The sequence below is a fragment of the Atractosteus spatula genome, chromosome 24 (genome assembly GCF_055471065.1).
Source record: "Atractosteus spatula isolate fAtrSpa1 chromosome 24, fAtrSpa1.hap1, whole genome shotgun sequence".
In the NCBI taxonomy this organism is placed as follows: Eukaryota; Metazoa; Chordata; class Actinopteri; order Semionotiformes; family Lepisosteidae; genus Atractosteus; species Atractosteus spatula.
This window is the reverse complement of record NC_142729.1, coordinates 13,246,441-13,268,400: the sequence shown is the minus strand read 5'-3', so window position 1 is coordinate 13,268,400 and position 21,960 is coordinate 13,246,441. Positions and strand designations below refer to the sequence as shown.

The 21,960-nt window shown below is 49.8% G+C and overlaps 1 protein-coding gene across 1 annotated transcript; it reads left to right on the top strand.

Moving 5' to 3' along the window:
• Positions 1 to 590: 590 nt before the first annotated feature.
• On the top strand, positions 591 to 16,237 carry LOC148815933 (latent-transforming growth factor beta-binding protein 3-like). Its single transcript, XM_088904789.1, has 7 exons — positions 591 to 615; positions 1,526 to 1,666; positions 5,319 to 5,447; positions 13,307 to 13,468; positions 14,317 to 14,406; positions 15,045 to 15,176; positions 16,083 to 16,237. The coding sequence occupies exons 1-7, from the start codon at positions 600 to 602 to the stop codon at positions 16,235 to 16,237; spliced, it is 825 nt and encodes a 274-aa protein (XP_088760915.1). The 5' UTR covers positions 591 to 599.
• The last annotated feature ends 5,723 nt before the right edge of the window (positions 16,238 to 21,960 follow it).

Genomic DNA, 21,960 nt, shown 5'->3' with positions numbered 1-21,960 from the left:
ACACAGACACAGACACACACTCAGACCAGGACCAATTTTCCCAAAGCCGCTTAACCCCCCAGCCAGGATGTCTTTGCACTATAGGAGGAAACTCATGCAAACTGAGGAAGAACATGCAAACTCCACCCAGACAGCACCCCAGTCCGCAAGGTCGCCATGCCAACCACTCCGCCCAGCTAAATGGCTTTTGAAATGGCAAAACGTTTGGCCATGTCGTTTTTTGTTTGTATGATTAAAAGCTGTGTCGAAGATCTCTTTTTGAACACCTATGTGCTGTATATGAGCAAGGTTAGGCTAGCGGAAAAAAACTCCTCTCAAACGTTACTTAAAAGCCCACCATCGTTTACTAAGCTGGGGGTCACGGGTAGCCTGAGATGCAGGCCTGCCCCCAGTCGACGAGAGTTGGGTCTTCCCTGCTGCGGTGCCGCGATGAAGAGGGGGAGCTTGCCCTAATCGGGCGCTGTTCTGTGCCACCAGACGTGGACGAGTGCCACGACGAGTCGCTGTGTGCCAACGGGGCCTGCGTCAACACTAGGGGCTCCTTCTTCTGCACCTGCACCCCCCCCTGGGCCTCCGACTAGTCCAAGAAGAAGTGTGTGATGCCCGCGGTCGTAGGTACGTGGCAAGGTGAAGTCCTGTTCTGAAGGGCATCAGACCGGTCCTGGCCGGTACACTGCAGCAGCGCGGCGCGGCTCTTCGAGATTTAGAAAGTGTCAGAAAGATGCTTATTCCTCGTCAGGGCCACAGCACCTCAGAGGCTGTCCCAGAAGCACAGGGCACAAAGTAAGACCACCCCCTGGACGGGACACCAGTCCACCACTGGACACACACACACACACACACACACACACACACACACACACACACACACACACCTGGACGGGATGCCAGTCCATCACTGGACACGTGTACACACACCCACGCACCCTGGACGGTACGCCAGTCCATCACAGGACACGTGTACACACACCCGCACACCCACACACCCTGGACGGGACGCCAGTCCATCACAGGACACGCACACACCCTGGACATGCCAGTCCCATCACTGGACACGCACACACACCCACACACCCCCTGGACGTGACAGCAGCCCATTACTGGACACGCACACCTACACACCCCCTGGACAGGACAGCAGTCCATCACCAGACACGCGCACACACACACACCCCCTGGACGGGACAGCAGTCCATCACCGGACACGCACACACACCCTGGACATGCCAGTCCCATCACAGGACACACACACACACCCTGGATGGGATAGCAGTCCCATCACAGGATACACACGCACTCACATCCCATACACAGGACAGCAGTCCCATCACAGGACACACACACACCCTGGATGATACACCAGTCCATCACTAGACACACACACACACCCTGGACGGGACACCAGTCCATCGCTGGACACACTTTGGGAAGTGAGTTTGGGAAGCCCCGTTCTGTGTTGTGTGCTGTTGTCTGGAGGCGATCCCCCCCCCCCACCCCCGCCTAACACGGCAGGGTGCCGTTGCAGATGTGGACGAATGCCAGGACCCGGCCAACTGCAAGAACGGGCGTTGCCTGAACACCCTGGGGTCCTACTACTGCATCTGCTCCCTGCCCTGGACCCTGGCCACCGACCGCAACAGCTGCATCCCCCCCGAGGAGCAGGGTGGTGAGTAAGGGCGTACCCATCTTCATATTCGAAGGACTGTCCCCCAACCCCGACCCCACCCCGACCCCTTCAGCGCGATTTTAAGCCGGCGGGTGTTGCTTAAAATGGAAAGGGACCTGTTGAAAACCGCCGCAAGACGGGACCTCCTCCTCCTCCCTTGGCCTTCATCTCCAGTCTCCCTGGGATCTTATTCTATTACGCCTGCTGGCTTGTAGAGCAGCAGCAAAGATCCGTCGGCCTTTAGCCAGTTTTTCTATGGTATCCCAGCTATGGCTCACAGCCTGCAGGTTCTCCTTCCACAGATCTCCGCCAGGTGGTTCGGGGTCTTCCTCGCTGGCGTCTTCCCCCTTCAGGGGTCCAGCGCAGGGCAGTCTTAGTGATGGAGTTCTCCCTTCTCGCGATCCATCTCCCGCGTCTTCTCTTCCCGACGGTGGCCGTCCTCTCTTGATGGCATGGGGGGGGCTAGCCGTTCTTCCGGAAGAGGCGTAGGATCCTTCGCAAACCTTTGGGATGAAATGTTGGTAGCTGATTCAGATCTCCTTTCACCATGCTCTAGCGTTCTGAGCCATACAGAAGAGTTAGGGTTAGACACAGCTCTGGGATAGCTTCAGCAGGGTGCGAGTACTATATTGGGGTGACTTCCAAACAGTGTGAAGCATCCTAAAGACATTTCCAGCTTGATTTAGTCTATTCTGGATGTCCTTCGTCCCTGGTTTCGGGACGAACCAAGCGCTGACGATCTGAAATCTGTGCCTTTCCTGAACGGGGTTTTCCACTGATCGCGGCTCCTGGTTTAGTAGCAGAGCTCACCCAGAGCCCCAGATCAGAGGGCGAACAGGGGTAAATTAATCCCTTAAAATACTGTAGGTGCATGTTACACCAGTCAGCCCCTTACAGCATAGACATCGCATATAACATACAATGAAAAGCAAGTGTGAGGCACTTACTGTGGTTTTTCTTTTTTTAAGAACAAAAGAGGCCCAAATTAGGGAATTTAGGAACTGTAAAAACTTCTAATTGTTAAATATGTTCACTGATATTTAAATACACACAGCAGTGAGCACCTCGCAGCTCTTCGGTCCCGGGTTCATTCTGTTCCGGACTGGGGCATCTTCCGTGTGGAGTTTGCATGTTCTTTTTTGGTGTTCCGTTGTTGGCTCGTCTTCCAATGGCATGTCTGGGTCTTTAAAATGTCCTAATGTGCTTGGGCGTGTGTGCATACCCTTTAAGAACCGATGGCCCGTCCAGGGATAGGCGTTGAGTCACTGCGACTCTTACCAGGAATAAGCAGATTTCACATAATGGGTAGACACCTTTTTGAATGTGTTTCTGGCCATGTACTGTTACTCTGGTATATTTTTTAATTGGTTTCAGCAAGGCTGTGATAAGAGCATAAAAAAGCTACAAATAAGAGGGGGCCAGGGTGTTCGTTTTAGTGACTTGGCCTGGTGCGTGTTCCAGACTCCCACTCCTCTTAGTGTAAAGGCTCCTGCCCCCTGTTCTCACTTTAAAGTGCACTGCTCTGTTGTTTCCGACTTGCGCCCTTGTTCTTCCTGCCTGGCCCCGTGACGAGCCAGGCAGAAATCGATCGTCGCGATCCTGCAAAAGATTCGGGGCGTCAGACGAGCAGGGGATCTCCTCAGTCAGGCTGACAGAGGGAGGTCACCCGTCAGCCAATAGGTATTAACAGCAAGATGAAAACAAGAGGGACAGGAGACCTCGAATTGCGCCGTCCCCGGTTTTGGCAGGTTCCGTTCAATTTCAAGCGATCCCTGTCTGATTGAAAGAGGCGAAAGGGGTTCTTTGAAAATATGAATATTGGTAAGACCCCTGCGCTTGAATAATCCATGATGGGCGATTAACGAGGGAGGGCCAGGGAGGGGGGGGGGGGAGATCTAAGCTGGGGCAGTTCAGTCAGAGCAGAAGGATGAGATGATAACTGTCTCCCGAACGTTACAGGTAAGTGTGACTGACGCACACAGCTCAGCCGTGTCCCAACCACAAGGCAAATTCCGAATGTTGTCTGTAGTGTTGAGAGAAACAGGTTTCCACATCAAGAGCAGGGATCACACATTCCTCAGTCTTCCTTCCTTCCATAGTTCACACATATGGAAACTACAGTACATTACCTGCTGCCATACGGATGGAATGACCGAGATAAAAACATCGAATGCACACGTGAAAAAACATTGCAATGCAGAAAATGTACTTCAATGGTAGAACGTGCATCCTGAACAGTGCCCAGATACTGGAAATCTGAATGCAATCTAAAATCCGTCTTTTGACGTTGCAGGAGTAACGTCAGTATACATTGAAATATAATGACAGATATCTGAGATATAATGATATGCATTTTAAAAATGCAAATTTGTTGATGGTCATTAAAATTTGTTAAATGTGTTCCAGTATGTGTTTTTGCCACTATTTGTATTGCAGGATGCAAACCGGATACCTCTTATTGATCTTTACACTGGCAAATGTTGCGCTTTTACCACAATTTTACCATACTCCTGCTGTGGACTCTAGGGGGTCTCTACTCTACACTTGCTTACTATAGTACTGGCCCCCAGGAAATGATGACTCTCGATAGCAGGTATCCTTGAAAATCAGATAGACAGAGGCCCCCTGACACTGTGTCTATCACAGAAGATAAGGAAAAGGCTTTATAGTGCTGTTTTTTTAAACCTGACACCAGTTCGGGCGGAGCGATGGCACTGTGGCTCAGGATCTGTGCCTGTGGCTGGAAGGTTGCCAGTTCAGATCCCGCGACTGGCAGAGGAATCCTACTCCATTGGGCCCCTGAGCAAGGAGCAAGGCCCTTCACCCCAACTGCTCCAGGGGTGCTGTATAAATGGCCGACCCTGCGCTCTGACCCCCAGCTTCTCTCTCCCTGTCTGTGTGTCTCATGGAGAGCAAGTTGGGGTCTGTGAAAAGACACATTCATAATGCAAGACATTGTATAGGGCCAAAAAAGTGATCTATCTCTTGAGTTTGGACTTCAACCGTTAGGCCCTGCAGAGTGCAAAATCGCTGCGCAGAAAAGCACAGGTTTTGAGTAACTCAAAACACCCAGATTGTGACATGTGAGCAGAGCAGGAATGAGTGTGTATCAGGTGTTATACAGTATGTGGTCATGCTGCATCCATCTGCATCTGCATCCATCAAACCCCCAGAAATCAAAGAGCCTGTTGGTTTCTCTGTCCTTTTTATGACGTCACTTCGAGTCTCAGCATCAGCTCCCCCAAACTGCCTCCACCCAACGAGACCGCCCCGTCTTTCCGCCCTGCACCGCCTGCAGTCATCAGCGCGATCAGTTGCCTGACTAGCCAGCCGATCAGGGAGTCTGTGCTCGAGTGTTGTGCGCGCACATGCCTGTGTGGCGCGAGGAAGGGTTGTGTTTCAAACCCCTCCTTTGATTTCGCCCTGGGGGGGCGAAACACATGCCTCTTTTGCTACCCCCCCACCCCTCTTCCACGTCCCCTATGGCCGGGGGCTGGGGCTCGACCCAGGCGAGGCGGTCCTGCTTTTGCCTGTCCATGCCGCTTGTTGGGGCGAGACAGTGGGGAGAGAGAGAGAGAGAGAGACACCTGTGCGATGTACCAGGATTGTTTTTGCCTTGTGTAACCCCCATGTCTGTGGTGATCCCTTGCAGATGTGAATGAATGTCAGGACCCATCCTATTGTAAGAATGGAGTGTGTATCAATACGCCTGGTTCCTATCACTGCATCTGCACTCAGCCCTTCACCTTCAGCGCTGCGCTCAAACAGTGCGTCTATGACGGTGGGTATCAAACGCTGCTGAGCAACTTTAGCTTGAGGGCTAGCTGCTGCCAGGGTGGGAGTGGCGCTGGACAGGCTGGGCCACGTACTGACTGCAGGAGGGGGGGGGTGCCCCCATTAGTGATGGGCCCAGGGGGTCGGGGCCGACCCTCGGCACAACAGAGCCTCCTTCAGGCCGCCGACTGGCCAGCAGGAAGCCATCAGCGTGGCGCCGCGTGCGTCTGGGAGGAGGTCGTCACCGGGAATCGAGATTGCGGGTTTCTCCCCCTCCCTTTCCCAATTCCCCAATCCCAAATTTCGGACGAGCTGCAGCTGCTTTTTGTGCGCCGTGTGCTTGTACAGTTCTCGGGGAGGCAGGCGGTAAAACTTGAGTTTCGCCACTCGGAAGAGCGACATTTCATAGCTTGACAGAATCGCGGAAAGGAGGAAAGCGCAGTAAAACTCTGGAAAATCAACACCCCCCCATGAATGTTTCCTGTGATTATAATAAGAATTGCTTACACTTATATAGCGCCTTTCTGGAGGCTCCACTCAGAGCTCTTTACAGGTCATGGGGATCCCCTCCACCACCAGCAGGGTGCAGCCCCACCTGGATGAGGCGCCAGTCCGCTCCCCACACACCAGCTCTCAGTGGCGAGGAGAGCAGAGTGATGGAGCCAGTTCAGAGAGGGGGGTTATTAGGAGGCCATGATTGGTAAAGGCCAGGGGGGAATTTGGCCAGGACACCGGGGTATCTGGGGCTACTTTTTTCGAGAAACGCCCTGGGGTTTTTAATGACCCCAGAGAGTCAGCACCTCGGTTTAGTGTCTCCATCTCTATAATGGGGCATTAGGACCCACATAGACCACAGGGTGAGCGCCCCCTACTGGTCCCACTAACACCTCTTCCAGCAGCAACCTTGGTTTTTCCCAGGAGTCTCCCCTCCAGGTACTTGCCAGGCTCACTCCTGATGAGCTTCCGAAGTTTGCCAGATGTGAATTGCAGGGTGACATGGCTGCTGCTTGGTGTTCATGTGTGTGCAGTGCTGTCCAGTCCTTGTCACTTGTCAGGCTTGATCCCACTGTGGAAGTGGGGTGGGGTGGAGGGGGTTGGAGCGCTGCAGGGTCAGCTGGCATTTGCCACAGTAACCAGCCACCCCTCTATGAGCCTGTCACACTGTACCGGTTACCATGGGAAGTGCAGTCCACCAGGAAACCTGCATCACCTGCAGGGCGATTTGCATCAACAGCCGCACCAGGTGGTGCAGAATGTCTAAGGTTTGCTGGGAAAGGGGTACAGAGGTGACCTCTATGACTGAGTCTGCTCTACGAGTGTCGCTCGAAGCCCCTCAATTTTATAATTCCCCCATCTCCTGTCTTGTACTTCCTCGGATTCCTGACAGCGTTTTGTTTTCTACCATGTCTTTTGGATCACCCCCTGCTCTGGTTTCTCTCTACACTGGTATCTCAGCTTAGACCCCGGCTTGCTGTACAGACTGTTTGTGCTTCGCTACAGTGTCCGTACCAGCTTTGACCACAGCCAGTTTCTGACCACAGACTCTGGATTTCTGTTTCGCCTGCTTTCCCCTGCTTGTGTCCATCTGGTATACCTGTCCCCTGCTCTTGGGTTCATTTTCCCAAAAAAAAGGGCAGCAGCTTTGTTCCTGTGCGAGCGGAGCTTTCCTGCGTTTTCACTGTGGTTTTACCATGCTTTACTGCACTGCAATCCACCTTTACCATGGTACACCAGCAAACAAGTATAGAATCGACCCTCACCGAAGAACCCGTCGAGCATGCGTGTTTCTCAGCCTCCAAGCTGTTATCTCATCACGGAAAAGCCTCTGCTCGGATGCAGAGGGCAGAGGTGTGCAGGTTCGAACCCGTCCGACTCTGGCTAACTAATTTCCGACTAGAACATGAGATCTCCTATGCAACCAGGAACAAAGGGATGTCAGCCCCCATAATCTGGAATTCTGGGTGTCCGTCTTCCAGCTGACATGAAAGCCCTAAAGGAGAGGGTGTCTTGGTGTTGCCGTATCAAAATCAATATTGATATTGATATTCACCTGCTTTGATAGACATGACGAGGGTCAGCAGACACTGTAGCACATTATATATTATACAGCATATTATAGCATTGACTTTAATATTTGCAATGCTGTACTTCAGTGTTTTCACAGAATCTATACCATCGCATATTTAACCTCTAGTGTATCGCAAGCCTTATACTTTTGATTTCTCAGGAATTTCAAAGCGTTTATTACAAATACTAAAGGTTAGAACCTGTAAAAACTAAACTTGGGTCACGTAAATATCTGAAGTTAGAAGGAGAGGTAAAAGAAGGTAAGTTCTTGTTCAAAAGCCTTTGGTCATAAAACTGCATATGATTCACTGAAAGGGAATTCAGAACCTTGTACTCTACAGTATCTCTGGGCTTATGAAAACATGACTGCGATATCTACAATCCCCCATGAATATCTTTATATACTCTTTGGGGAATTAAAACCAAGGGGTTTTCTGATATTGTCTTAACTTTTTTGGCAAAATTATTTTACACCATCCATGTCTGTTACAATACTGTAGCAGTCCACCCCCTAGGCACTGCACTGCCCCTTGACCTTTGCCCTTTCACCTTTAGCCAGGCTAGCTCCCTCCTCTTCCTCGTCCTTCTTAAAGGGATGGAAAGTGGGGAAGGACCTTCTCTTCCTTCAAGTCCTCATGTCTCTGTCTCTCTCTCTCTCGCACCTGATCTCCCGCTCTGTGATCGGCTCGCCCGCTTGTGATCTTCCTGGGCAGGAAAGCTGAGAGAGCCTGGATCTGCTATTCCTGCCTGGCACTTCTGCACGCGCAGGCGCAGCTGGGATCAGTGCCCTGTGGCTTAATCCATTTAACAGCTTTTAATGACCCCCCTCCTGCCAGGCGCTTGACGCTGCTACGCTGCTTTCTGTTGAAGCGCCTTGTTCTCCTGCATCTGGAGGTGGCTGAGCTCTGAAAAGATGTGACCCGGAAACCGTTGGCGGTGATGGCCTTGCAAAACGATTAACCACGTACAGGCGCTCGCCCCGCTGCCCGTTAATAACATGACACGCATCCCTTTTTCTGAGTGGTGAACCGGGTTCAAAGTTTGTATTCTTTTCAACTAGACTCAGAGTAAGCCGAAAAAAACAAAGAAAAAATCAGAGTGAATAGTGTAGGATACTCTATTACGCAGTACGAAAGGGCGGCGCAATATAATATAATAGGAATATGATATTGCATAATATAAATTACTATAAAAAGTAATAACATAGGATACTGTTGTATACTATAGCATGTATTTATGTCTAAAATAATGTTGTTAATGATGTAATGCAAAGTTATAAACAATGTTGCATAACTAGATGTTTTGAGTTAGGACTGTCATGATTCAGGCTGTGGTCAGGACTATGATGTTGTTATTCATTCCAGTTGACAGCAGAACCTGGTTAATATTTCATCGCGGTCTCGCCGTTAATGCTTATAAGTTAGCGCTCCTTATAAGTAGGCCTGTCGGGACCGCATTTCCCAGAATCCTCTGGGGGCAGTAAGGCGCTGCTCTCCGTCACCTGATCGGTCGCCCAAAGACAATGGATCAGATGACTTTTAAAACAGATGACTGTTTAAAAAAAGCAGTTAGCAGAAGTTACCTGGCTCAGGCCTTGGTGCAGACAGGGGTTCCGCCCTCAGCCTCTCAAGACAGTAGGCATTCATTCACACGGACTGACAGGACGCCTCTGCTTCCTGGTTTTTGAACCGTTACCTGACCAGTTGTCTTCCTGCAACTGGTCAGGTGACTTGAGAGCAGCAGCTCACTCCCCCAGAGGGTTCTGGGGAATGTGGTCCTGACAGGACTGTTCTCTCATAGTAGTTGTACATTCCATTTGAAATCCCTGATTGAAAGTGTTGTCCTGTAGTCTATATTCCAAATTTTAGACTTTATAAAAACACTATATTAGGCAATACTACAGTATAGAATATATACTGCTCTGATGTTTGTATCTGGTGGACTTGTGAAGAGGCTGTATATTAGTTGAATGTACAGGGTAGTCAGAAAAATGCTCTGTTGACTGAATTATAAATTTGTATTTTGTGTAGACAGTGTACTCCGAATATTCATGTTGGGTACACCATTCTGCTTCTAGAAAACCCCTAATATCATCTCGGCTTACCTTCAGCATTGTGGCATTACTGATTCTAGTCGGTTAATACCTACCCAAAGCGATTCATCTCTCATCTCCTCCACTTAAATTGATTTTCTGGAATGGTTTTAGCGCTTGTGCTCAATGGCCAAGTTCAGTTCCCCCCAAAAAAGATGTGAGTTAAAGAGGAACATTTTACTCTTCTCGTTCAAAGCTGAGATACAATAATAAGACCACATCATCAGCTCCTTAACATCCGTATATCTCATAAAATTAAAACACCCTGGAGATGCTTCTTAACAATATTATGACCCTTTGTATCTCAGCAGAGTGTTGTTATTACAGTTTGTAAAACTGTTACATCTTTTTTGTAAATTTCTAGCAAAAGATGAAGTGACCAGTTTACTGTTGACCTGAAAATATATATTTATAGGTTCTAGATATATATATAGATCTATAATTAAAGATGTTTTCTGGTCACATGTGCTGGTATCTTAGGGATTTACATGGTAATGAAATGTGCACACAGAAAGTGTCGTTACGGAGCTCCTGTTAGGAGTCTGAGCAGTACCGTTCAATGTGAAGGAGAGGCGACAATCCTGCAGGCAGGTTTCAAGTTAAATACACAGTAGCTGTCAGTAGCAAGACTAGGAATAATACAAAACAGGAGTGTGTTCATCAGTGGAGTTCTTGTAACCATGCATCCATTTTCTAACTGCTCCATCCAATTCAGGATCACGTGGGAGCCGGAGTCTATCCCAGAAAGCAATGGGCACAAGGCTGGATACACCTTGGACTGGACACCAGTCCATCACAGGGCACACACACACTCACACCAGGTCCAGTTTTCCCAGAAGCCAGTTACATCGACCATTACGTCTTTGGACTGTGGGAGGAAACTGGAGCACCCAGAGAAAACCCATGCCAACAGGGGGGGAACATGCAAACTCCACACAGATAGCACCCCGAGTCCAGACCTGAACCCAGGGCCCCAGCGCTGTAAGGCAGTAACACCCGCCACTGCACCTCCATACCCTCCCTTTCTGGGTACTGTTAACTGAAAATAGCAGCAAAGATGTGGGAAGAGGTCAAATAAGTCGATCTAAAGAACTATTACACCACAGGCAGAGGTGATGATGAGCACCAGTGATCCCCTATGGGTTGGAACAGACCTGGCCAGCAGGACTTCTGAGCCTATGTAGGGCTCAGGGACAAAGTCCAAATGGACAGACGCAGTAGAGTGCTTGTTGGGAGAAATAATTGACCGGACTACTTTAATAAACATCAGACCCTAGATTGGGGTATATTAAGGTAAGCAGTGAAATTGTCTTCATATTGAAGGTTTTCGTAAGGGAGATCAGTAGGTCGCTTACTGTATCCACTAGCAACTCGATGAGCTCGGCAGGCCAGCTCTCTGTCTCTCATTTATAACCTCTTTATGTTTTCATGAACTGGGGGAAACGGCTAACTTAGCGCATGTCATTTAACCTCACAGTTTAACACCATGGAAAGAGAGCACCCCTCTACATTCCAATCTGACTTGGCCGTGACTGTTTTTGGTATCAAAAACCAAGAATACTTATTGTATGCTCAAAAACTGCATGAGTGAGACTGCAGTATTTGCGAAGACGAAGGTCAGCATTGGGTGAATAGGGTGGATAGTCTGTTGACTTCAGGATCTGTTGTTTCAGTGGAATGTGTGGATTTTGTCGGGTTATAAGGATCCGATCCCCAAATTGTCGGTTCGCCTGTTCCCCCCAAAAAAATGCTCTCATTCCTGGTGAAAGTCCCGGATGCCTAGGGCTTACGGCAGGCCGATACACCGATACCCCATACCGATGTACCACACACAAGTACACAGGGATAAATTCAGAGACGCCAGGTCTTTGAAAGGTGGGAGAAAGAGGAAGCAACCCGTTTGACTGTAATGGGCCCCAGCGCGCCTGAACCAGTTCCAGCAGTGACATCACATCTAGCAGTGACATCACATCACCCCCCCGCAATGTAGGCCATGTGGAAGACGTAGAACTCTCTCGTGGTGGAGGAGTTATCCCCTGTCCAGGGAGGGGCGCTGTGCTGTGAGCGATCAGGGTTGAATCCCAATAGTAGGGGCAAGAACACGTGCACTCTTCACAAGAACATGGGACAGACCGTGCAGACTCCACCCAGAAGGTATCTCACTCCCAAATCAAACTCGGGACCCAGAAGCGATGAGGCAGTAAGCACTAATTCCCATGTGACAGTTTACTATTTAGAAATACGTCTACCATTTATCTGCATCGCGAAAACGAGAATGTAGGGCTGATTTTTAAGCATTTTTTTTCAATTCCTTAAGCCTAGCACAACAACACTTCCACACACTCCACCATTATTGAATTCCAGTGCGTTCCAGCAGTCTTTGGAGGGGTGCAGAAGGTAATTCAGGTACTTAAATAGATGCCTGCCTGCTCTCTCAGGGTGTTCTCTCCGGCTTCTGAACAGTGCTGTTCTCCTACATCTTCTGTATGCAAGTACTGTTGCAGCAGCTAAAAATGTCACCAGGTTTATCAAACAGGTATATGCGTGTGGATTTGCACACCAATCCTACACACTTGATTCAAATCCGAATGAAGGTCCCTATAGAAAGTCCAAGGCAGTATGCCGTACAAATCTAGCTAAAACGAATCAATGTCAGGTGTTAAAGGTCGTAGTGATGCAATCTCAGGAGATTTGAAATCCCTCGATTAATACAGAACATACCAGAGCACAAGAGCCCCCGTTGGCCCTGTTTGGTTTCTCGCACGCGCCTGCTGGCTTCTGGGTGATTCGTCAATACAGGAATGTGCCGCAAACAGGTCAGAGATGACACCGCAGAGCGGACCTGTTCGGCTCGTCTCGCCAGCCTGGCCGCTGTACCGGACCGATCCAGAGGTCAAGAGCTGCCTCCGTCAGCAAAGGCTGGGCAGCAGGATCTGGGAGGGGAGGCGGGTGAGGGGGCTTGTTTCAGAGCTGATCCTGAAGCAGTCCGGGGTTCGAGAACGGATTCAGTGACGCCATCTGGCCTGGCCTGCTCCTCGGAGACGCGTTTAGAATAATAACAACATCAGTATAGCACTTTACAGGTCATGGGGATCCCCCTCCACCACCAGCAGTGCACAGCCCCACCTGGATGAGGCGCCAGTCCGCTCCTCACACACCAGCTCTCAGTGGGGAGAAGAGCAGTGATGGAGCCAGTTCAGAGAGGGGGGTTATTAGGAGGCCATGATGGGTAAAGGCCAGGGGGGAAATTTGGCCAGGACACCGGGGTAACACCCCTACTCTTCTCGAGAAACACCCTGGGATTTTTAATGACCACAGAGAGTCAGGACCTCGGTTTGACGTCTCATCCGAAGGACGGCTCCTGTTTACAGTCTAGTGTCCCCCGTCACTATACTGGGGCATCAGGACCCACACAGACCGCAGGGTGAGCGCCCCCTGCTGGCCCCACTAACACCTCTTCCAGCAACAGCCTCAGCTTTCCAAGGAGTCTCCCCTCCAGGTACAGGCCAGGCTCACACCTGCTGAGTCTCCAGTGGGGCTGCCGGTGAAGCTAAGCAGGTGTTCAAGTTGACAAGCCGCCCCCAGAACACGCAGTAGCTCTTGACGCGAGCGTTCTTCTGCAGCGAGGGCATTCTGGGAAGGCGCTCCCAGACCTGTAAGGCGTCTCTGTGTCTCTTTCTCTCTCTCTCCCTCTCGTCCTCCACCAGACCGCACTGCTGCCCACAAGGACGTGTGCTTCCTGCAGGTGGACGAGGACCTGATCTGCAGCATGCCCCAGAACCGCCTGCGGGTCACCTACTCCGAGTGCTGCTGCCACTACGGCCGGGGCTGGGGTCCCGAGTGCCGCACCTGCCCCCAACGCAATTCAGGTACCCCCATCTGCTGCAGCAGACTCCCCCAGTAACCCAGGGTGCAGTCAAGCTATCAGGATTCCCTGCCCTGCTGCTAGGGCTAGGGCTAAGGTTAGGGTTAGGATGAGGGTAACCTAACCTAGGCCCTGTGACACTAAACAAGCAGGCTTGTGAATTCAGCTCTTCTAAATCAGTAGAAATACTACTCTTCTCTCCCAGGCGGTTTCAATGGCAAATACTGCTCACTGGTTAACCCTGCCTGCGGATCTCGCCGGAACATTTCTGCGGTGAAATGTCTGCTGCACAACCTGTACTTATTCGCTCGTACATCTCAGTGCATTAGTCATCACAGGGACTAGTGAGCAGGAAGGGCTGCTTCATGTCACAATTTGTGCAAACCCTCGACAACACGGAGACTCTCCAGCATTTTCCCAAAAGTATTTTGTGCCTAATTCGGAATGTTGTCAAATTTTGCGATACCGTCAGTGGATTTATTTTTGTCACCGAGATCCAATACCCGGTCTGAGAAATTGGGACTACGGTTCCCATTTTAAAAAAAAATATTTTTAAATTGTTACCGTATTGTTCGTAAGAAATGCGTACAGACAGGCTAGAACTGTTACCCTGTGTTGCAAAATCAGTGCCGGTTCAAATCATGGATTCATGACCGGTCACCATCGTCAATGTGGTCCCCAGCACACATCGCATGATCGGAAAGCTGCTTGGTGTACCCGGGGGTGCAGTTTTCTGGTTTGCGCCCCCTCCCTCCCAGCATGCCTTTCTGTGTCTACGAATGTGCGAAGCCCGGACGATTCGTTTGCAAGGCGGACAGGGGGGCCAACCATCTCCCTTTCTGTCCTGGCCAGTTATCTTCAACCGGCTGTGCGAGCTGCACCTGGACACCGAGTCGGACGGGGAAGGCGAGTTCCTGGCTGCGTTCTCCAACTACAAGCCCGGTGAGCTGGCGCCGTCGGCCCCAGACGCCTCTGGGCTTGGTTACTGCACAGAACTGGGCGAACGGCCTGGGTGCTCCTGGATTCTGGGTCTCATCAAGTTAATGACCAGTTAAATCCCTCTAAAGCAGGGCTCTCCAGTCCTAGATCCCGCAGGGCCTTCTGGTTTTTATTTCAACCTGACTAGTCAATTAAAGAGTTATTTTTTAATATAGTATATATTATAGTATAGTAAATTGTAGTTTATTATAGTATAGTTAATACATATAGTCTTTTACTTCGTATGAAGTCAAGACATTGACTGTGTTAAAGGTACGAGAGAGTTCGGGACACCAGGGTCAGAATTGTACCTAGGTAGCATATTGCTATGTGGTCCCTCCTCCTAACTCTTGTTCTCATTTACTTGTGTCTTCCTGCCACCCCTCCCTTGCTCCATCTCATGTGCCCCTTTCTCCCTTCCCATCATCCCCCCCTCGTGCTGTGCCCCTTCCCATCATCCCTCTCTCCTCTCTGTTCCTATACGTCTCCCTCCTTTCTCCCCTCCCATCATCCCCCCTTGTGCCCTTTCCCATCGTCCCTTTCTCTCTCTCCACCGCCTGTTTCTCTTTGTCTCCTCCTCCTCCTCTGTCCCTCTCTCCCAGAAGGAGACAGTTCAGAAGAGGACTCGGACGAGTGCAGCTGTGCCAACGGGCGTTGCGTGCGCTCCTACCTGGGCACCATGTGTGAGTGCAACCCTGGCTTCAGGCTCGACCACACCAGGATGCGCTGCATCGGTAGGTACCCTACAGAACACCACCTCCAAACTCCTCTCTCCTTCCTCCCTTCCCATCATTCCCCCTCTTTCTGCGTCCTTTCCCATCATCCATCTCTATTCCTCCTTCCTCCCTTCCCATCATTCCCCCTCTTGCTGCGTCCTTTCCCATCATCCATCTCTCTCTCCTCTCTTTTGGCCGTAGTGATGGCAGAACAGTGCTCCAGCATTTAAGAGACCTTCCACTGAAACAGGGGTCAGAGATCAGGGAGAGCAACTGGGCTGGACCCCCCACCACCCCAGGCTCTTCCAACACAAACAGCTGCTTAGTTTTGGATAAGTTTTGGACCGAAAAATGAACTTCCTTCCTGTTATTGTCCCAGATACCGAAATTTACTTTGCAGGCAGAATCAACAAAGCACGCAATACATTTAACACCACATGAACCCATTACCTAATAAGAGACATGAATTAGGAGATAAAATATAAATATAAATAAAATATGCAATTATTTTTTTCTCCAAATAAAGCAGGTTAATAGCTGTGGGAATAAAAGATAACCTAGTTGTACTGCACTTGAATCGAGGTGGTCTAAATCGATAGATCTGGACGGAAGGTGTCATGTTGTTCGAAATGATCTCCGCTGTGCAAGGTGATGACGGGCGGTGATTGTACTGGTCTTCTGCGCTGCTTGTTTCTGCCATCTGTAGCTGTTTTGCACCAGCGATGGTGCTGGTCTTCACAGTCCTGCTTAGTCTGTTTTTACTGTGTTGCATGTATTCAAGCTACCAAACCAGGCCCCCCCGCAGTGACTGTCGGGACGGGTTCAGTGGAGGCTCTGTAGGATAAAGTCAGGGTTGTGGGGACACACATTTTCCCTGACACGTGTCCCCCCCCCCCCATCTCTCTCTCTCTCTCCTCCCCCCAGACATCGATGAGTGCGCGGAGCTGAGCGCGCAGGCCTACCCCTGCCAGAACGGCCGCTGCGTCAACGTCCCGGGCTCCTACAAGTGCCTGTGCAAGCAGGGCTTCAGCCACACCGCCAAGCCCAACGTCTGCGTGCGCCGCGGCCGGGCTCCCTAGCGCCCCCCGCTGGGCGCCTGCGCTCTCTCTCCCCCTCGCCCCCCCCGTCTCTCTCTGTCTCCATTCTCCCCAGCTCCTCTCTGCCTTCCCCCCACCCGAGGCTCGTCCAGCTCGCGGGTCTCCCAGCAGGTCATTGTCCTTCTGCTTCTAGTCATTTCCCAGCATTCCTGTGGCAGGGTGCCTCTGGGGCCCTGCCGAGACGAGGAGGAGGGGAGAGGTCACGGGCGACACAGATTCCTGGCTATCGTCGTGTTGGGGAGGGGGTGGGACCAGGGCAGAGATGGCGAAAAGCCCGCACACAGATTGTAGCATCCGCCCAAGGTACCTTATTTAAAATGGCCGACTCCCAGAAGGCACTGCCACCCGGCGTCCTGATTGGCCGCCTGTCCGGAAGGAGCCGTCAGCGGGGCGAGTCGACTCGCACGTCCCCGCAATCCTGACTGAACTCGAGGCCTCTTCCTAAGGGGCTATTCTCCTATCGTCGCTCGGACGAGTGAAGCAAAACCGTCTAGACGCAACGCAGACGTCTTGTACGACAGACACCAAAAACATGAATAAAACGCATTTCCCGGCCACGTCCGCCAACGCCAGGCGGCGGGACTCACGCTTTCCATTCAGTGCTTCCGTTGGCGGATTTCTCTTTCTGCTCGAGCTGAGAGACGCTGATAAAAGAGGGGGGCACCCCCCCCCCCCACAGTTCCCCCCCTCCAAGACCAGTGCAGAGACTGAAACAAAGACCCCCAATAAAAAGGGCTGCTGATTTTCTTTCCCTTGGCAGAATAAGTTTGTTCCCCCCCCGCCTTGTGACCTTAAAACATCGAGGACCAAGATTGTTCCTTCGTGTGCCGGACATTACCCGTAGGTGCCTTGTCTCGAAAGACTCTGAAATCCCGGGCCCCTATCGGAAGTTTCGGGAGATCCGCGCAGCTCCGTGGGCTTGGACCGACTTTTCAGATCGGCGGTGGTGGCGTCCCCCCCCTCCCCCAGTACTGACGGACTGAAATCGCCCGATTCCTTCAAAACCCGGCCGCCGTGAGCACAGAGGTAAAAACGAACAAACGTCCCAGCTCTCGTCCGGGCAGTTCGTAGCGCTGTCTCGCTTTGAGACAAGAGCTGCCCTTTCCTGACTACCTGGGAAAAAAAATTGGACTGGAAGCTCGACTCCAGAGATGATGGTCCAGGTAAAAGAGAGAATTCCGAGTTTTTAGGAATTCTGGCACGGGACGAGGGTCACAGGATGTCCTGACAGTTGGTCTACTAAGTCATCTTGAATCGCCTGTTTTATCGTCTCTCAACTGGGCGACACTTGTAAGTTAATCAAGGAAGCAGGTCACCGGTTTAATTAAAGGGAACTCGAGTCTAGCTGGAGGGATGCTGTATCTTCACTTTTGTTTTTTGGTGCCAAATGATCTTTTAAGTGCTTTATTTAAAAAAAAAAATCACCTATTAAAAGGATCTTGGTTCAAGTGAACATGGTTTTTCGCCATCGCTGGATTCCAAGCAGTGAATTGGTGAAACTCTTCAGGACCGGGGATGAAGACCTGGCTTTAAGGCAAGACGTGTGATTTCACCTGAGACAAGAGCCCTCAAAAACCAAAAGAGATTTATTATACTTTACTAGCACTTAAAGAATGCCAGGGCACTTGATAATTCAACACGTTGTTTCCTGTCTTTGGTACAATGAGAGTCACCCTTTGGGAACTGTGACCTCATGCTCACAGAGGCATCAGATATATGTGGACTTTGTGATTCTTACTTTCTGACAGATATGCATAGTTTTGAAAACCACTGAATTACTTATTTTCAGTTGGTTTTGTAACCTTCTTTTTATTTCCAATAACTGATCCATGAAAAAAAAAATGTGTTGCAGTATTTAATCAGTTGAGCACAGGTGTCATGCTTTTTTAAAATATGAATTTCTTTCAGTCTGAGGTCAGCTTTGTAATACTTATTTCTCTCCTCTCAAACCACCCTGCAGTGGATTGCTGTAAAAGGCATTTTGGGGCAGTTGCTCTTTACACTGCAGTGCAGACATCCTAGACACAATCAGGAGTTCCAATGCGCAACATGAGCACCAACATTTCACTTAGAATAGGGGTGTCAGGACCTGCTCTAATTATTTAAAACAGGATAATGACAGTGCTCCTAACAAAGCTTGGAGGTGTACCAATGTGTACTGTAACCAACAGTGAAAGATCTTAAGAAACGAAAAAACCCTTTATTAGTTCAATGAAGTCCATAATGAGGTTAATGGGTTGACTTACTGAGCTTGGACCATAAGATAAATAGATAAGATAAGATAGATAAGACTTTATTGATCCTGAAGGGAAACTGATGTGTTACAGCAGCCCAAGACAATCAAAAACAGACATCAGAATGGAGGAAAAATTATACAAAATAAATATAAAATAAATACATAGGTGTGTACAAAATATGATGATCAAAGTCACTGTAAAAACAATAGAATATGTGCAAAGGTTTATACAGATTGATTGTCCAAAAATTACAATGGAACAACATGCTGTCCATAGACGAGCAAATGAAGGGCTAACAGTCCTAGCCTAGTCCTAGGGCAGCGTTATACACCCTGACAGCCACCGGGAGGAAAGATCTGTGGAAACGTTCCCTTGAACACCATAGCTGGAGAATCCATGCATAAAAGCAGAACACACCACGCTCTCCAGGAACCAGCTTTGAGACTCAGTTGTGTTTCCAGTTATTCTAGCAATTTGGGATGTTATCCATGCAAGTGCACTCTGGTGAGGCTTCTAAACCTTTAATTTACTGTACATTGCAGTCGAGTCTTCGAATACTCAAGGTGAACTATACAGTACATATGCAGCCAATAGGAAGTTCTGCAGTAGCTGTTCCAATTGCATGAATCAACCAGGCCTAATTGACAGGCAATCCCTCATCATTAACATTTTTTTGCTCTTCTCTGCAGATCATGATAAAAGGTTGCTTTTTTGTACTGCAGGGTACAGATCCTTTGTAATCCACTGTAAGCTAAACAAAATCGGTTTTAATTGCCCCTAACGGTAACAGATCCGGACTGTTTGCACACCAAGCTGGAAAAGTACTCAGCAGAAAGCCTGGCGGTGAATAATGTCTCCAGCTTTTGCGCAACAGTGCCGGTCTCCTGGGTTATTTTAGCGCACAGCATGTGTTATAAGAGTCTCGTCTTTTTTCTTACTCCTTCTACTCTAGGGGAGAAGCCATAGGCAAGATGAAAAAGATCCTGTGAAAAGATGTCATTTCTCTTCTGTGTTTTCTTGCTAGATCTGCACCTTAAAAATCTGTAAAACTTGCTTTTAAAAAAAAAAACATTGTTAGCAGCCTAAAGCTGATCTGCACCTGTCACAGACAAAGTGAAATGCTGACTTTGGAAATAAAGGGCATTTTCAATATTTTTTATGCTGCATTTCTATATGGGATTCCTACTTTTTTTTTTACTGCTCCCTCTCGTTAAATCTTCAGTCTTATTATTGACTGTTAGACTTGCACTTTTCCACGTTTTTGCCAATAAAGTGTCAAAATACAGCCCGTGTCTTCTTGCAAGAGTCTGCCGTCAGTGTGTCGCTTAAAGTAACGTAAACAGAGCTAGAAGCACAGGAAATACAGTGCAGAACCTTGGAGCTACTGCATTAGTACAAGAGAAAGGACAAACCCGCAGCCCCACTGGAGACTCAGCAGGTGTGAGCCTGGACAGTACCTGGAGGGGAGACTCCTCCTGGGAAAGCTGAGGCTGCTGCTGGAAGAGGTGTTAGTGGGGCCAGCAGGGGGCGCTCACCCTGCAGTCTGTGTGGGTCCTAATGCCCCAGTATAGTGACGGGGACACTAGACTGTAAACAGGCGCCGTCCTTCGGATGAGACGTAAAACCGAGGTCCTGACTCTCTGTGGTCATTAAAAATCCCAGGGCGTTTCTCGAGAAGAGTAGGGGTGTTACCCCGGTGTCCTGGCCAAATTTCCCCCCTGGTCTTTACCCATCATGGCCTCCTAATAACCCCCCTCTCTGAACTGGCTCCATCACTCTGCTCTCCTCCCCACTGAGAGCTGGTGTGTGGGGAGCGGACTGGTGCTTCATCTGGGTGGGGCTGCACACTGCTGGGGGGTGGAGGGGGATCCCCATGACCTGGAAAGAGCTCCGAGTGGAGGGTCCCGAAAGGCGCAATAGAAGTGTAAAATGATGAAGATGATTATAAATAAGAATTAATTGGCGAACGTTAATGGTGACGTGCGGGACTCAATCTCACATCCCGATAGCCTTCAAGCTGTAGCACTGGAGCATAAGGATGCCGGCTTTTAAAATCAAGCTGGGAACGCTGAAGTGTCGAGGTGTCGTCACTAGCTCACCGGGGACACCAACATCCAAGGAGTGAGCGCGTGGAATTCTTGGTGCGATACTGTGCGACTGGCTTAACCTGCTTGGTCAACGGGCAGGCCTCCTGGCCATTGGAGGCTTGAACCCCACCCAGGAGGCATCAGCCCAGGGGCACCTGCAAGGCTGGAGGAGGGCCGCCTGAGACAAATGCGGGCAAATGCGAGACAATTGTGGCGCTGTGGCTTGTCGTGAAGGGGTGCTGGTCTGCGGTCGGCGAGAGTCTGGGTTCACGTCTCCCAAACGGACTGTGGTCGGCGAAGACCTCGGTTCAAATTGGCTATACGGCTCTGTGGTTAAGGATCTGTGCCTGTGACTGGAAGGTTGCCGGTTCAAATCCGGCAGCTGGCAGAGGCATCCTACTCTGTTGGACCCCTGAGCAAGGCCCTTCACCCCAGCTGCTCCAGGGGTGCTGTATAAATGACTGACCCTGCACTCTGACCCCCAGCTTCTCTCCCTGTCTGTGTGTCTCATGGAGAGCAAGCTGGGGTCTGTGAAAAGACGCGTTCCTAATGCAAGAAATTGTATAGGGCCGATAAAGCAACATCATCATTATTATTAAATGCAAAGGCAGGTGTTTCTTGTCATTATAGAGTGCTTATTTCCGTAATGATGGGGATCTGGTATGGCTCTCTGACCACCTGCTACCTCCCGCGTGTAGCTGAAGACCACCTGACAAGGACCCAGACGCCTGTAGGATGAGGAAGCGTCAGGAAAGAGGGGTGTGGCAGCTGAAATCGAGCTCCCCGCCGTCTGTAAGAGCGCCCCCTAGGGACGACATCCGAGCAGGCAGGCTGCAGCACCATTAGAGTGGCAAAGGAGCAAGTTGGAGGGAAACATTTCATCCTGAGGAGAGGAGATCGTCTTATTGATCCGATCCCTTTCAACCAACTGCTGAAGGCAACGGACTTGATCGGAATTTAGTCAAACTCTTAGCTAGGGTTAGGATAATTAGAAAACATGGAGGATGTTTGATGGCATGGTTGTGTTCTAGGACAGAAAGGATTTTTAGGAAAAGTGATATTTCAATATCCTCTTCACAATTTGTTTCTTGCTCATATGGCTCTCTGCACAGCTTTGCCCTAAATGGGAATGATGACTTAAAAGCAAAAGTTTGAAAGAAAAGGCTTCAGCTTTTCAAACTGTTGCGTTTGGCACGTAATGCACTGGCATTTTTAACTGTTACAGCTAATATGTATGGGCTATTCCTAACTCTTAACCTATTTAACCCTGAAACAATGCTCATGGAGAACACCGTTCAACACTGCACTTTCTAATGACAGAATACTCTTCAAAAAATACAAATTTAGACCAGTTCAAGGCCTAAAGCCGATTTAAAAGAGA